At 40.0% G+C, this 14,141-nt stretch overlaps 2 protein-coding genes and 1 long non-coding RNA gene across 6 annotated transcripts in view; 2 read left to right on the forward strand and 1 right to left on the reverse strand.

Annotated features, from left to right (window-relative positions):
* vipas39 (VPS33B interacting protein, apical-basolateral polarity regulator, spe-39 homolog) overlaps window positions 1–2,874 on the reverse strand; it is a 24,806-nt gene extending 21,932 nt beyond the window's left edge. Inside the window, exon 1 of one of the 2 annotated variants that reach the window (XM_055872431.1) lies at window positions 2,772–2,874. The gene's annotated coding sequence lies outside the window, so the exon portion shown is untranslated. Of the gene's footprint in view, window positions 1–807; window positions 917–2,771 lie in introns of those variants that run through there. The other variant, XM_055872430.1, reaches the window with a different exon arrangement.
* On the forward strand, window positions 1,508–12,664 carry ahsa1a (AHA1, activator of heat shock protein ATPase homolog 1a). The gene is made up of 9 exons (XM_055872432.1): window positions 1,508–2,051; window positions 6,754–6,944; window positions 8,703–8,785; window positions 8,983–9,100; window positions 9,209–9,300; window positions 9,798–9,923; window positions 11,560–11,661; window positions 11,758–11,809; window positions 12,202–12,664. The coding sequence occupies exons 1-9, from the start codon at window positions 1,972–1,974 to the stop codon at window positions 12,372–12,374; spliced, it is 1,017 nt and encodes a 338-aa protein (XP_055728407.1). The 5' UTR covers window positions 1,508–1,971; the 3' UTR covers window positions 12,375–12,664.
* On the forward strand, window positions 2,939–5,689 carry LOC129817319 (uncharacterized). Of its 3 annotated transcripts, none has more exons than XR_008753693.1 (3): window positions 2,939–4,357; window positions 4,517–4,641; window positions 4,795–5,689. It is a non-coding gene; the product is annotated as an uncharacterized LOC129817319 (long non-coding RNA). The 3 variants fall into 3 exon arrangements; XR_008753695.1 differs by having other exon boundaries at window positions 2,939–3,463; window positions 4,102–4,641; XR_008753694.1 differs by having other exon boundaries at window positions 2,939–4,641.
* Window positions 12,665–14,141: the final 1,477 nt, after the last annotated feature.

Below are 14,141 nucleotides of genomic sequence, written 5' to 3' on the forward strand. Positions count from 1 at the left end.
TGGTAAAAAAATAAAATAGACACTAACTACCTTAAGCGCCTATTGATGATAGTATATTCTGGCCGGGAAGTTTTGTTAACAGTCCCGAAGCTTCTCTGAACGTTAAACCGCGTTGTTTGTGGAATGGTTTTGGAAATATGGAACTTATCTTTCATATCAGCTAGAAATAATAAAAACAAAAGTTAAATTACTACACACCTTTTTAGGGTTAGTGTTCCCAAACAGCCATGTCTCCATGTTACAGTGCTTGTTTACGGAAGACAGATGACCACCTGTTCTAATTAGGTATCGTCGAACACCTGTGTGTATGTTTCCTGTAAACTTAACTGGGGATGAAGTGTAGTTTGTCATCTGGTGGCACACACACAGCGTATGGATCTGTGCAAATCTGGTAAAGTTATAGTAAGTGTGTAGTTTTTTTTGGAAAGATTATTTCTCGCTGATATGGAAGACAAGGGCCACATGTTTCTAAAAACCGTTTCACAAGTGATTATTATTGATTTTTGTAACACAGCGTCGGTTTAGAATTGTAGTTCACATGGCCAGCTGTGTGAAAGCTAACCGCTAAAACACTATGGAGATTAGGGTTTTTCGATTGCTAGACAACAGGTAAGTATTCTTCTTGTGAGCCTGTAGCTAGGCTATGATTGTGGTGATTGATGGCAGGTATTTTTGAGGGAGGCAGAGAGGGAAAGGAAAATGTTCTATCATGACTATCTCAGGAAATATCGACATATTTCAGGGCTGTGGAAGAGTGAAGGATAATTAGTAAATGATGGCTCTAAAAGCTCATAAACGAATAATTACCTTCAGAAATGTAGCTATACAGCTGGTTGGTAGCAGTAGACGTCTCTTGGTCGATCTGCCCTACCCTTTGATGGGAAATGTAGTGCGCTTGTGATTTACCGTATGCTTCAAAGAATTAAGGATAACCACAAAAAGACTACAAACGTAATATCTTCATGTATCCTCAATTGTTTTACTTCCGTGTCCCCTGAATTGGTTGTTTTTATTCACGAGTAATATTGTTTTTACTGCCAACGTGATTGTCATTTTAATAACTCACAATAATAACTAATTTAAATTAAAACGTCCAAATAGGGGCAATTGTGGAACCAATGGATCGTAGAGAGACAGGAATCACCTTCCTGTCACACATTTTCCAAACAAAGCAATATGTTTAGTATTAGGATGTGTCTTGATATCAAATACTGTTAGTACTGTAATATAGACTTTATTTGTTTTAAATGTAAGAATAAATATCGGTGCTTTTATTTGGTTTCCACTAGTTACCACAGCCACAAAGACGCTATGTCGTAATAATTAATGGAAAAAAAATATATATATATGATTTTGTCTTAATTGAAGGTAAGGCATAATGTTAAGTAAGATAAATGGTAGAAATAGGCGAGGTGTATGACTGTGTGGCTTTGGGAACTAGTGACGAACATTTTCTTTTGACAGGAACTTCCGCATGTAGCTACATCCGCTTCTTTTCCCCTTGCAGTAATTTCTAGTCCGTTTCTAGTAATTTCTACGGCGAGTGCGCAAGCTCCTTGCATTTCAAAACGAGTTTTCGAGAAAAACCAGGGTCCTAAAACCAAGCACACCGGCGCTCAGGTACATTTCTACGGCCATAACGCAGTTTTAGATAGATTAAATACAAATGATTTACAGTCGGTTTAGCTAAAGTTAATGTTTTGGTTAGCGATTTAATTGAATTATTTGTCAATTAAAAATACATACACAGTAGCTACACTTTGCCATCTAGGTTTATATTACCAACGTTAGCCTGTGGCTAGCTGTGTAGCTAAAGTAGCTCGTCGTCACATTTCATCCTTTTTGGTTATTGGCATTTGTAATTAATTTAGTTAGCCAGCTTTAGGAAATAATTTGAACAGTTTTTTGGTAGTAACTAGCAAATAAGATTAGCTACTGTAGCTAAAACAGTAACTAGACACCGCTGTCATCATGGCGAAATGGGGAGAAGGGGATCCACGCTGGATCGTGGAGGAGAGAGCCGATGCAACAAACGTCAATAACTGGCACTGGTGAGTAACGTTTGTACTTTCTTCAGCTAGATGGGCTGTCTCAGATCCAGTTGAGAAGACCTCGGCAAAAGGCCTTTTTCAAATATCGCATATTTTGTGGGATTCGATTATGCTGTTGTATACATTGCATAACCTGCACCTCCGTTTATCTTCATTTCTGTTCTTGTGAGGGTGATTATCGGCAGATCGTTATCAAGTGAGGTGTTGAGAGAGGCTACAGCAGCATCTGAGCTGTACTGTCCATATCCACCCTAGCCGAGGAACGCTCAACTACGTTTTCTTATGAGAACGAAACGTTCAACTATGTTTTTTTTTTTATGAGATCGGAGTTGAGCGTTCCGTCGCTCTCTACCCTAGACTATTTCTGCGTTTTAAAGATGCACTATGCAGAAACAGCGCCGCCATTTCTTGGTTGCTAAAATTCTAATAGTTAACCTCATTTCAGTTACACTGACAAAACAAGCAAGTATAGTGTAGAGAATCATTGTACTATCTAAACCGCTATGAAATATTTCCCATAACCAAAAATATTGTATTTTCAGCTGTTTGAAGCTGGTGTACAATACCAAAAGTAAAATATGCAAAAACGAAACCTACGGAATGGAAGCAATAGAAATAGTGCACATAGAATATATCTACTGTTTCTTAGACTTGCTTTCAATTAGAGTGAAAGATCTGTAACTCATATTTCTGTGTGAATTTGGTGGACGACCCACTTACCTACAGTCTACGACAGTATTAGTCGTAATACACATAAAACATAGCGGTCAAACACAGAAATGGTTCCAATCGTGTGTCCATCATTCGTTTGATCCATTGTGGATTTTAGAAACGCTTCAATTACTCCCTGGTGTTTTTCTTTCTCATTGTTCAAATGAATAACCTCAATCTTTTTCCATACACTGGCGACATCCAGTGGAAGCAGTAGGAACTGCTAGTATAGTTTTTAGAATTCTGGCCTGCCCATAATAACTCATGGAACAGACAGTGACTTAAAAAAAAAAAAAAAAAAGGTTAGTCCTCAGGGTTTTGACTGCTATATAAGTTCTGTTATACTTACAGATATGATTCAAACAGTTTTAGAAACTTCAGAGTGTTTTCTATCCAAATCTACTAATAATATGCATATCTTATATTCTGGGGATGAGTAGAACGAAGTTGAAATTGGGCATGCTATTTTTCCATAAGTGAAAAATCTGCCCCCTATCCTAGAGGAGTGTAAGGGCTGTGTTTTCATGTAGGTTTACCCTGCCGGGACGTTTTGATAACTATGTAAACCCTCCCCTCCAAAAATGAAATGCTAATTAGCTGCTAATGCGGCCATCATCTAGAACTACAAATGCCTGTCTCAAGCTTAACAACACTCACCAGGGCCATGAAGATCTGGACGATACTGCCAAGTCGAGGTAAAGGTAAGACTCTCTGGATTAACTATCTAATGTTAGCCTCATTTAGTAAATCATAAATTGGCTAAAGTTGTTTTAAATTGACTTATGTTAACTGTCTTGGGCAAGTTTTAAATTGAAATTGCCTGTTATCTAGTTATCAACATTAGCCTGGCTAGATGGCTACATTAACCGTTTGTTTCTCTAGCCATTTAAATGCATGAGAAATTAATTAAAACAAGTTTAGATGTCTTTGGCTTTTTATAAACGAAGTCTAGCTTGCTACTTAACTTAGATGGTGAAGCTAGGGCTAGGCATTCTTTATGTGTGTTTGTGGGTGAGGGGTGGGTAGCCTACTTGACTTATAGCTACCCAAGCTAGCTGTATTATGTTAGTCTGTCTTTTTGGGAGGTTTCAGAGATGGACTGATTAGCATCCTCTTGAGTCAAGTGTGCTTAATTTACTGTGGGAAAACATTGTTTGCTGTTATCGCCTGAACAGATCATTAGTATAGCTAGTATGCAATGTTATGTAACCTTATTTAGTCCTACCTACTATGGTGGGTTTTAAATTAATTGGTACTCGCACATTTATTTATTAGGTAGAATTACTGTTATGTTATTGATGCCAAATTGCGAACCTTATTTGCACCTTCTCTATTCCAGAACCAGTGGGTGTGCCTGAGTCTTGCCACCTCTCAACTAAGTAAGCGGTTTCAACCTGAAACACTATTCTCCTGCTTTGGTCTGTTTAAGACATTGCAGGAAGACGTTGCATGGGTTTATTGATGTATAAGGCATGCTCCACTCAAGTTGAACTTGTTGACTGATACCATGGCGGCTGCTAAGAAGGCAGCAGCTGCGAACCAGAAGACTGCAGCCCTGGTCCACACCTGCCCTGTCTGTCGGTTGAGTAGTATTGGTTAGTACTGTATGTGCCTTTAGTTTCCTCTCCATGTGTGTGGTACGGTCTTTCATATGGTTAGTTGTTTTTTGTATTGCTTAGTTCATAATTTGCCAAGTTTTGAATTCAATCTAAGCCACAGATGAACTTCCTCCATTTTGTACTTGATGTTTATAGATTCAGACCCGAAGACGTTCAAGCAGCACTTTGAGAGCAAGCATTCCAAGTCTCCAGTGTTCCCAGTACTGGTTGATGTGCAGGCCTAAGGACGCACATACACCAGCTGTAGGTCCATTTTGAGTGTAAGATTCTTCCATCATTCACACACAGTAGGCATAGTGTAAACCACCATGTTGTCAACAAAATGCTGTCCTCAATGCTTAAGTTGTATTGTCTATGGCTCAATTTGTGGAAATGCTGTGATCACTCATTATCTTTAATGTTGTAATTCATAGACGCACGATGACCACAAATTGAATGCTGCAACAGACGGAATGACGTCATGGGACACACATGGAGACCCCGAGTATGACTGGACATGGGCCTAAAAGGGCTGCAGAAGCACACAAGCACCCCATTTTATGTTTATTCCATGGTCAACCAGCTCTAGTTAACCATTACTCCAGACTATACCTTTTTATGGTCCCTCAACTTTCAACACTTCGAGAGTTTCAATCTTATCTCTATAAACCCACCCTACCTTCACACATTTTCCCTATGCTGCTTCCTTCACTTGTTCTTCTCCTGATTTGATAACATCTAGACTCAGTAACATGTTTAAAAGTGTTGTGGTGTACTGATCTTGCTACCTTTTTTTTTCACCTGTGTACTGTTGTCCTGCTGCTTATTCTGGGGTTCAGACTGAATGCAGTGGTAAATATTCTGCTCATAATTGACAGCAGCAACATGGACCTGTTAAATTGATAAGAAGGGTGTTGATATAGCTGCGTTTAGGCATGGCTTCCTTGTTTTGAGTATGTGTGTTTCTCATTCTCCAGGAGTTAGCTAGGTTTTATATAAAATACTATTTCAATTTGTTTATATTATACTACCAAAATCACAATATTCTGTTTTACACTGTTATTTGTACTAGTCTAATTCCTAAAATGGAAAAGCAGAATCTGTGCGCTCTCAGATAATAATATAGTTCATATGGTGCTCTTCGACGTTCCAGGTTTGTGACGTTGATGATTAAATCATTTAAATGTTGGCTTAAATTCAGAGGTTTATATGTTATGCATTGTTTACTATTTTGATTTCTTAAACAATGTAATTGTTGGAGTTCAGGTGTGATGTGATTTGATGGGTGACTAGGTACATTGTCAAATAAATACACTTATTCATAATGGATACATTCTGCAATGAGTTTAATCTGGGTTTGAATCTGCAACAGAACATGTCAACAAGTTAGTTCTGAATTGTTTTTAGTACAGCAGTGCATTCTGACACCATGAATTGAAATAGATTTCGTATAGTTAAGAAAGACTGACACTGGCTGAAGTAAGGTTGAGGCTAATATCAGCCAGATGGCTAGTTCTTTTTGCAGAGCAGCTTAGTATTCATGGCATGTTATAAATATTAGACTGCTACTAGGATAGTGTTCTATACAAGACCAAATGCATAAACAAATATTAGTTAAATAAGATATGGAACAGTAAATACACTTTAAAAATATATATTTTCATTTTGGATCAAGGTAGCTAGTGAGTTGACAGCAAACTTGTTAGCTAGAGATGATGTGCGGGGACTTGCAGTCTTGCATGATAGCTACTTTGATGGTAATTAGCTTTTTCAAATCTGAGTAAATAGAGCAGACTATATTGATAAGTCACCTTGTCGGAGAGATTCACACGGTTATCAAAATGTTTTCTGAGTGTTAGGCTCCCAAGTGTTTGTTCCCCCCCCTTTTCTCCCATGGTCTGTCCAGAAGCCTCTGGAATGTTCTAGTTGGTGGCACTGACTGAAGGGTTTTAAGCAAAGCTATTTCTGGAGCACCAGGGACAGGGTACAACTGTGGTGCAGATGGGGGATATTTATAACACTTGACACCGAACGGTAGCAATGATCACAACCCTCTGAACCGAAAAGAGCGAAATGTTTTCTCTACATGATCATTACTTTTATTCGGGGGAAATTTCATTATGGTCTGCCTCGCTGTGATCATGGTGCGAGCTAAGAAACGCTGTCAATGAATCCCCTTAACTACAACTGAACTATATTCCTACAGGAAACAATTCACTTGCGTAAGAATGTTATTAAAAGAGCTTGCCTTTTGAGTCCCTCTAGAAAAAGCCTTTGAAATGGGGAAATCCTCCAATAACAAATGCTTGTTTCTGTTACAGAATGCTTTGTTACAGTGACTCTTTCCCAATGAACACAACCCAGTTGAATATATTCGTTATGTGTCCCTACAGGACCGAACGAGATGTGACAGGCTGGTCGACAGACAAGCTGAAGGAGCTCCTATTGGGGCTGCGCGTGGAGGGCCCAGAGGGGAGCTGCGAGGTCACCGACGTCCCCAAGCTGGACGGTGAGGCATCCATCAACAACCGCAAGGGGAAGCTCATCTACTTCTACGAGTGGAACGTCAAGGCGACGTGGACTGGTGAGTGCAGCAGAGACTAGTGTTGAACGGTATACCGGTATCACGGCACTAAAACGTCATGATACTGATGATGCCAACATTTTAGAATACCGTAGTACCGTTTCATATAATACTACTGAATGTTTCGGCCTTACCGATCAAATGAACCTGCTGGTGCCAAGTTTTGTTAATAAATTCAGTGGAATTTAAGCAACAGCCACTAGTAAGCTCCAGTCCAATAATATCCACTTCACTTGTATGCGCATATCACTTGTGGTAGCTGTAATCAGCCAGCCACATCCTATTCCAGCCCTCACTCACCGCTTCTCTCCGTTCGCTCTTCATGCACATCTATTCCTCCATCAGTTTTTTAAATATAATTTAGACGTGGTGGGGATGCACAGACCCTGATAAGTCTTCTGTTATAGTTGTACATTTGTTAGATTGGAGAAGTGCGCAAGATTTGATACATTGTTTCATTTAGTCGGCTGTTATAAGCCATAAGCACAGGCCAGTCTGAGTAGACTGCAAGTTCGCTGTCACGCAGCCTCTGAGTGCCAGAGAGGGTAAATTGACAAGCATGCTTGCAGCTTTACAGCAAAGAAAACGTCTTGTCTCTAGCCTAAACGGCTAAAAGAAATAAGACCCATATTACCAGAGATGCCTTTTAATCTTTTTCGGGATTCGCGCGCATTTGATATCATTTCACAAACCATGTCGCAGGCCGTTTTTAACCAATCCGGGGTCGCTAATTATTGGTTTGATAACAATGTTCAGTCATGTTACCTAGCTAGCTAACAACCTGGCAGCTTGACAGTAGATTTAGGCAAATTTGATTGGCACAGGAAGAAAGGAAAAGGCTCTGCTACTCATGAGATGTGATTCATATAGGCCTAATGGAAGCCTGAAATATTTCAAAACCCGATCTTTCTGGTGCTCCTTAAGTTCTGTTTGGTGCTTAGTGTTTTGAAAGTTGGGAGCAGTGTTTGTGGGAGAGAGACTGGTGTGTGTGTTTGAGGGAGACAGTGTGAAGGAGGGAGGTGTGTTAACTGAAGCCTACCACAATGACATGCAGCTCATGCACGTATATTCCTGCTGCAGCCAAAGGTAGGTCTTTGCAAATATGAGAGAATCAGCCATTCAAATCAAATTTATTTATATAGCCCTTCTTACATCAGCTGAAATCTCAAAGTGCTGTACAGAAACCCAGCCTAAAACCCCAAACAGCAAGCAATGCAGGTGTAGAAGCACCATTCTATGCTGTATTCTATACAAGTAGAAGTGTGAATTGTATTGAGTAGAAGTCTGAATTTAATTTACAGATTTTTGCGTAGCACATGCTCAGAAGATTTAGAAAAGCGTCCGGGGGACAGGGCGAACAGGATGGCTAGGCTACTCTGAATTTTTTTCCCACCGTGGTATCTTGATACTACTCGGTATTGTGATACTTGGCCTAGTATTGTATCATTAGTAAAATGTTGGTATCGTGACCACTAGCAGACACACACATTACTCTATATGGAACTCATGTTGAACATACGGTAAGATATGTTAGGTTTTTGCCAGTGTATTTTCATCCAAATGTATCCTACATTTTGTCTGAAGAAGAGGGTTTTGCCTACTAAAGAGCAGCATAGCCCTTGTTTCCATGGCAATGAGACTGTAATTATATTCTCCAGCACACAACGCCCCAGGGGTTCAGTGAGAAGTGGGTGGGTTGTCAAAGTGTCTCTTCAAAGTACGCTTCATGACATCTCTTTCTCTCTCGCTCTGTCCCAGGAACATCAAAAACCGGAATCAAGTACAAAGGGAACATCGAAGTTCCCAACCTCTCCGATGAAAATGACATGGACGACCTAGATGTAGGTTGTTATGACAGAATGCCATTAAGGATCATGTTTGGTCAGGCTAATTTGCACATCGACCGCTGATGGTTATTGGTTGTAATGTTATTTCTTTTATTTTACCATTTTGTATGGTAAAAAGAACAAGACCACACTTAACATGACATTGGGTATAATCTCCCCCCCCCCCCCCCCCCCCCCCCTCCCGGGCACAGATCAGTGTGTCACTTTGCAAAGATGAACCAAACACAACCCTCACCGAACTCATGAAGAAGGAGGGAGCGAAGAAAGTGCGCGCTGCCCTGGGGAGCTATGTGGACCACCTCAAATCTGGTGAGGCCTTTATTTATTAAAGTCAATTTAGCCCTCGTGCCTGTTTTATACAGATATTAATAGTTCAGCTTGATACTGATTGAAATTGAACTTTTCCGATGACTGCAGAGTTCACTCAGGGCATGATCCTCCCAACGGCGAATGGGGTGGCGAGCAAGCCACAGCCGACGCAGACAAAGGTCAAAGTGGACAAAACCCAGGTGGGTGGCAGTTGCCTTCTTACCTTACGTCTCCATTATCTACCTTTCTCCTTTCTATTTCACTTCCGTCATGGATTTAACAATGGTGGAAACTCTCCAGCTAATATTTACGTCAATCCAATACACACAAAAGGAGAAGGGGGAAGAATTGAGACACAATCAAAGAACCATTGTATCAAGGGGCTAGTGAGCATGATTAAAACCTTACTAGCAATAACAGACCGTGTCTGTACATGTTGTATGTTCAAGATAAAATAAATTAGAGAATGCTTTTTTTTATTGGCAAGAATTCAACTGATAAGTTTCCGTTCAAGTAGCATTCCAACATAGGTAGTGAATTAAGTGATTTCCCCATCCACCTTATTGATGTAAAGTGAATTTCCCACGTTCTGGATTTTAAGTATTCAATCTTATTGAGCATCACGTGAGCTTCACTTAATGTACATAATCATAGAATTTATGAATAACAGGATGATCACGCTTGTCTACGTCCCCAGATTGGCTCCTGCGTATCAGCCCCCTCTCCTAGCACAGGGGTCAAGATCCCCACCTGCAAGTTTAGTCTCAAGGAGACCTTCCTCACCTCACCTGACGAGCTGTACAGAACCTTCATCAACCAGGACGTGAGTAGTAAAGTAGTCAAATACTAGCTTCCCTTCCTTGTGTCCTTTCCTCCAACATCACTGATTGGGCCAGACATGACAGGCTGAAGTAATATGCTTGGAAACCAATCCAGGGGTGAATTCACTAGGAACCAAACGAACGTGTAAGGGCAGAAACTGGAGGGACTAACCTGAACTTGTCCGATAAACACTTGAAGAGTTTATATCCAAAAAGCAATATATCCATTTTCAGAAATGTTGGTAAATTAACATTTATTGTTTAAAGAATTTCTGAAAAAGTTTTTTCACAATCTAATCATGGCATTGATTGCTCCTCCCGGGTGGCGCAGTGGTCTAGGGCACTGCATCGCAGTGCTAGCTGCGCCACCAGAGTCTCTGGGTTCGCGCCCAGGCTCTGTCGCAGCCGGCCGCAACCGGGAGGTCCGTGGGGCGACGCACAATTGGCATAGCGTCGTCCGGGTTAGGGAGGGTTTGGCCGGTAGGGATATCCTTGTCTCAATATGTAAAATGTATGCACTCTACTGTAAGTCGCTCTGGATAAGAGCGTCTGCTAAATGACTAAAATGTAAATGCATTGGGTTGTGTAATGACAGACATATATTTGTTTAAAATCTATCACTTGATGTTTTCATTTCAGAGAGACAAATCATGATTTTTAGCAAAACGCTGTATATCTGCCTCAGGTTTTACAGTCAAACATAACACATACAGATGTACAAATGATTCATTTGTGACATAAAAAATGATGAATACTGTCATATGAGATCTGTATTTAAAACATTTACATTTCACATTTTAGTCATTTAGCAGATGCTCTTATCCAAAGCGACTTAGCTTAGTGCATTCATCTTAAAATAGCTAGGTGAGACAACCACATATCAGAGTCAAATATACAGGATACAAACATTCCATTCCAGCTAACAATGATACAGCGTTTTGCGAAAACAATTGTTTAATTTATATCTAAAATCTATAAATGAGAAGCATAGTATTTAACACACATGAAGGTACCCATAGGCAGTCATTTCTGATGAAAAACAAGTTTAATAGCATTTTGGAAATAAACTCTTAACTTGGTTTTCTTTGCAAAACGATTTTCTACAGTGTGCACTAATGAATACACCCCAGTACTTTCCCCAGTCACTGAGGAAGTAGAGAATGGTTTATTTCACAAATTTGACATTACAAAGTATCAATAGCAACAAAGCTGAATTATGACACAATTTGCATAAATACACTATGTACAGAAAACCAGTAAGTATATATGAGTGCATGTGTTTGCCTTCAATAGAAAGTGTTCTACCAAGGTTTTGATTGAATTTTGATTTGCGATTGTTTTTCTCCTGCACTTCACTACTGAAATTAATTTCACCACTGCAAATCATTTTATCAGTGCAAATGTTTTTTTTCTTTCACACAAATACCCTTATGTTGGATTTTACTGCATCTGTTGCTTTTAATAGGGAACGAAGAGCAACCTCAATAGACTAGACTTTAACTCTCTGTGGATTACTTCCGCTTTAAAAATGTTGCCTATTATAATATAACACCAACCTAATTTTTAAATTGTTGTCCCATAACTCTTTTGAATCAGTGCTGATTTGACTAATCTATGGTCTCCTCTCTCGTAATGCAGATGGTCCAGGCGTTCACCCATACTGCAGCAGTGGTTGACGGAGACAAAGGAGGGAAGTTTCAGCTGCTAGAGGGAAGCGTCAACGGAGAGTTTCTGGAGCTGGTGAGGACACGCATCTGCTTGAGATCATGTTCTGTTGATCATGACCCATTGGTGGAGAAATACCAAATTTAACTGGTTTTGGTTTCCACTTCTTAGGTCCCAGATGAAAAGATAGTTATGAAATGGAGGTTCAAGACCTGGCCCTGTGGTAGGTTTCCCCAACTTGCCCAGTGGTGCTCTTGATTTGTGTGTTCCTTGGCAACTTTCACTGTCAATTTCAGCATTTCTCTACTTAGGTATTTTTTTTATACGGGTAATTTCTACAATTCTTAACTGCTTTCTCAACTCTGCTCCTGGGCACCCACAGGGTGTACAGGGTTTGGTCCATCCTACAGCGAACACACCTGATTAAACTAATTACAGGCATGATGATTAGTTGGATCCAGTGTGTTGATACTGGGCAGGAACAATAACGTGCATACCCTGTTGGGTGCCCACAACTGGACTTGAGAAACCTTGGATAGTAACATAACTGGCTTGGATATATTATTGTTTTAGCAACAAATGATTCTAAAACTGTCTCTGATTTCTCTTTTCCAGAGCACTATGCAACTATTACCCTGAACATGAAGGATCGAGGCAATGAGACTGAGCTGAAGGTAGAATGTAAAGGAGTCCCGACGGTAGAGGAGGATCGGACAAAGGAGGGTTGGAAGAGACACTACTTTGAAGCCATCAAACAGACTTTTGGATTCGGGGCCCGACTCTACTGAATAATGTTAAAAAATAAAAATAAAAGATTATTTAATGTGGATGAATACTCTCTTTAGCACAGTCTCTCTTGTAGCACCAGCCCTACATCGTGCGTAGACAAACGGTGCCTTTTCCACTTGGAAGACTGGCAGTCCGTGTAAGGGTCATTGGTTCAAGGCTTTCTTTGATGTCTGTGCTTAACTTACTGAGTCTATAAGCAAAATGAGATGTAGAAACAATTACTCGAACGACAGTATATTTGGAATTAACTATTAGCATTCTTGCTGAAATAAATTACATTTTTACTGAATTATGTTTTGTGGGTTTAATGACAACTAACTGCAAGATGAATGATCAAAAGAATGCTTGTTAATATTGTTGCGCAATGGCTACCCTATGTCACGTGATGTTACTCTGGAAAAAATGGTATGGAAACGGTTGCTCAAGCCTGATATTCTTTGTGATATTAGTCTGAATAAATAGAAAGCATGCATATTTAATCAATGAAGACGTCAAACAAATTGCAGAACTCATGAAATATGGACAGCAAGGGATACATGTACATTTAATTACAAAAGGTTTTGGCATCAATAATATAGTTCAGCTAACACATCCAGAAGAAAGTTGAAAGAGATTTGCGTCAGTTCAAATCTGGCATCAGGACAAAATGTGATTCATAGTCACAGAATATATTTTAAGTATTTTAATTAAACTCAAACGATAAATAGTAAATGCAATTTTCGTATATACGGGTTCACTGTATCTCCGCGCAGGGTAGATCAGAGAACTGTGGAATGTACTCAAATAGTAGTTTTTATACTATGACAATTTTATTCTCAACTTGTCCAGTTGGCCTATCATAGTAGAGGTTTAGCATGGTTAATACTCTTGCTCCTCCTTTGTGGGCCCCCGAACTTGTCCAAGCCCCTTGGCGTTTTCCTTCGTCCACATCTGGTTGTTGGGTAGAGCAGCTCCGTCCTGTGTCCCCCTCGATTCTTCACTCAAACAATTCCTAATATGGTACTGAACAGTCTCTTCACCACCCTGGTTGGCCCAGAGTGATGCACCCCTCCCCTCTCCAGACTGTCTACAGCTTTTATGGCCTGTGGTGGTCAGTCCTTACACACCTACACACACACCCCCCTCTGTATTGTGTGTGTAACAAAACAATATTCATCTTCAACCTATATGCTACCCGGCTATAGTGCATAAATATAAATCCTAACAAAGTCCTTTGGATACGATCATACAAGATTTAGATGGGGATATATTATTGCACTGGATATACAAGTAACTGACAAAATAAAGGAAACTCCAACATAAAGCGTCTTAATAGGGTGTTGGGTCACCACGACCCAGAACAGCTTCAATTGGTCTTGGCGTAGATTCTACAAGTGTCTGGAACTCTATTGGAGGGATGCGACACCATTCTTCCATGAGAAATTCTATAATTTGATGTTTTGTCGATGGTGGTGGAAAACGCTGGCCTACCAAAACAATGGCCTACCAAAACAATGGCCTACCAAAACGCTGGCCTACCAAAACAATGGCCTCCTGCTGGGATTAAAAATAAAAAAATATATAAATATAGGCCCAAACACACATCACGACGAGAGACAGCTCTACATATGACGACAGCATAGCAAGGCAGCAACACATGAGAACACAGCATGGTACAAACATTATAGGGCACAGACAACAGTACAAAGGCCAAGAAGGTAGACAACAATGCAGCCACAACTGTCCATGATTGATTCTTTGAATGAAGAGATTGATAAAATTGTCTA

Source organism: Salvelinus fontinalis, chromosome 20 (genome assembly GCF_029448725.1).
Source record: "Salvelinus fontinalis isolate EN_2023a chromosome 20, ASM2944872v1, whole genome shotgun sequence".
Taxonomy (NCBI): domain Eukaryota; kingdom Metazoa; phylum Chordata; class Actinopteri; order Salmoniformes; family Salmonidae; genus Salvelinus; species Salvelinus fontinalis.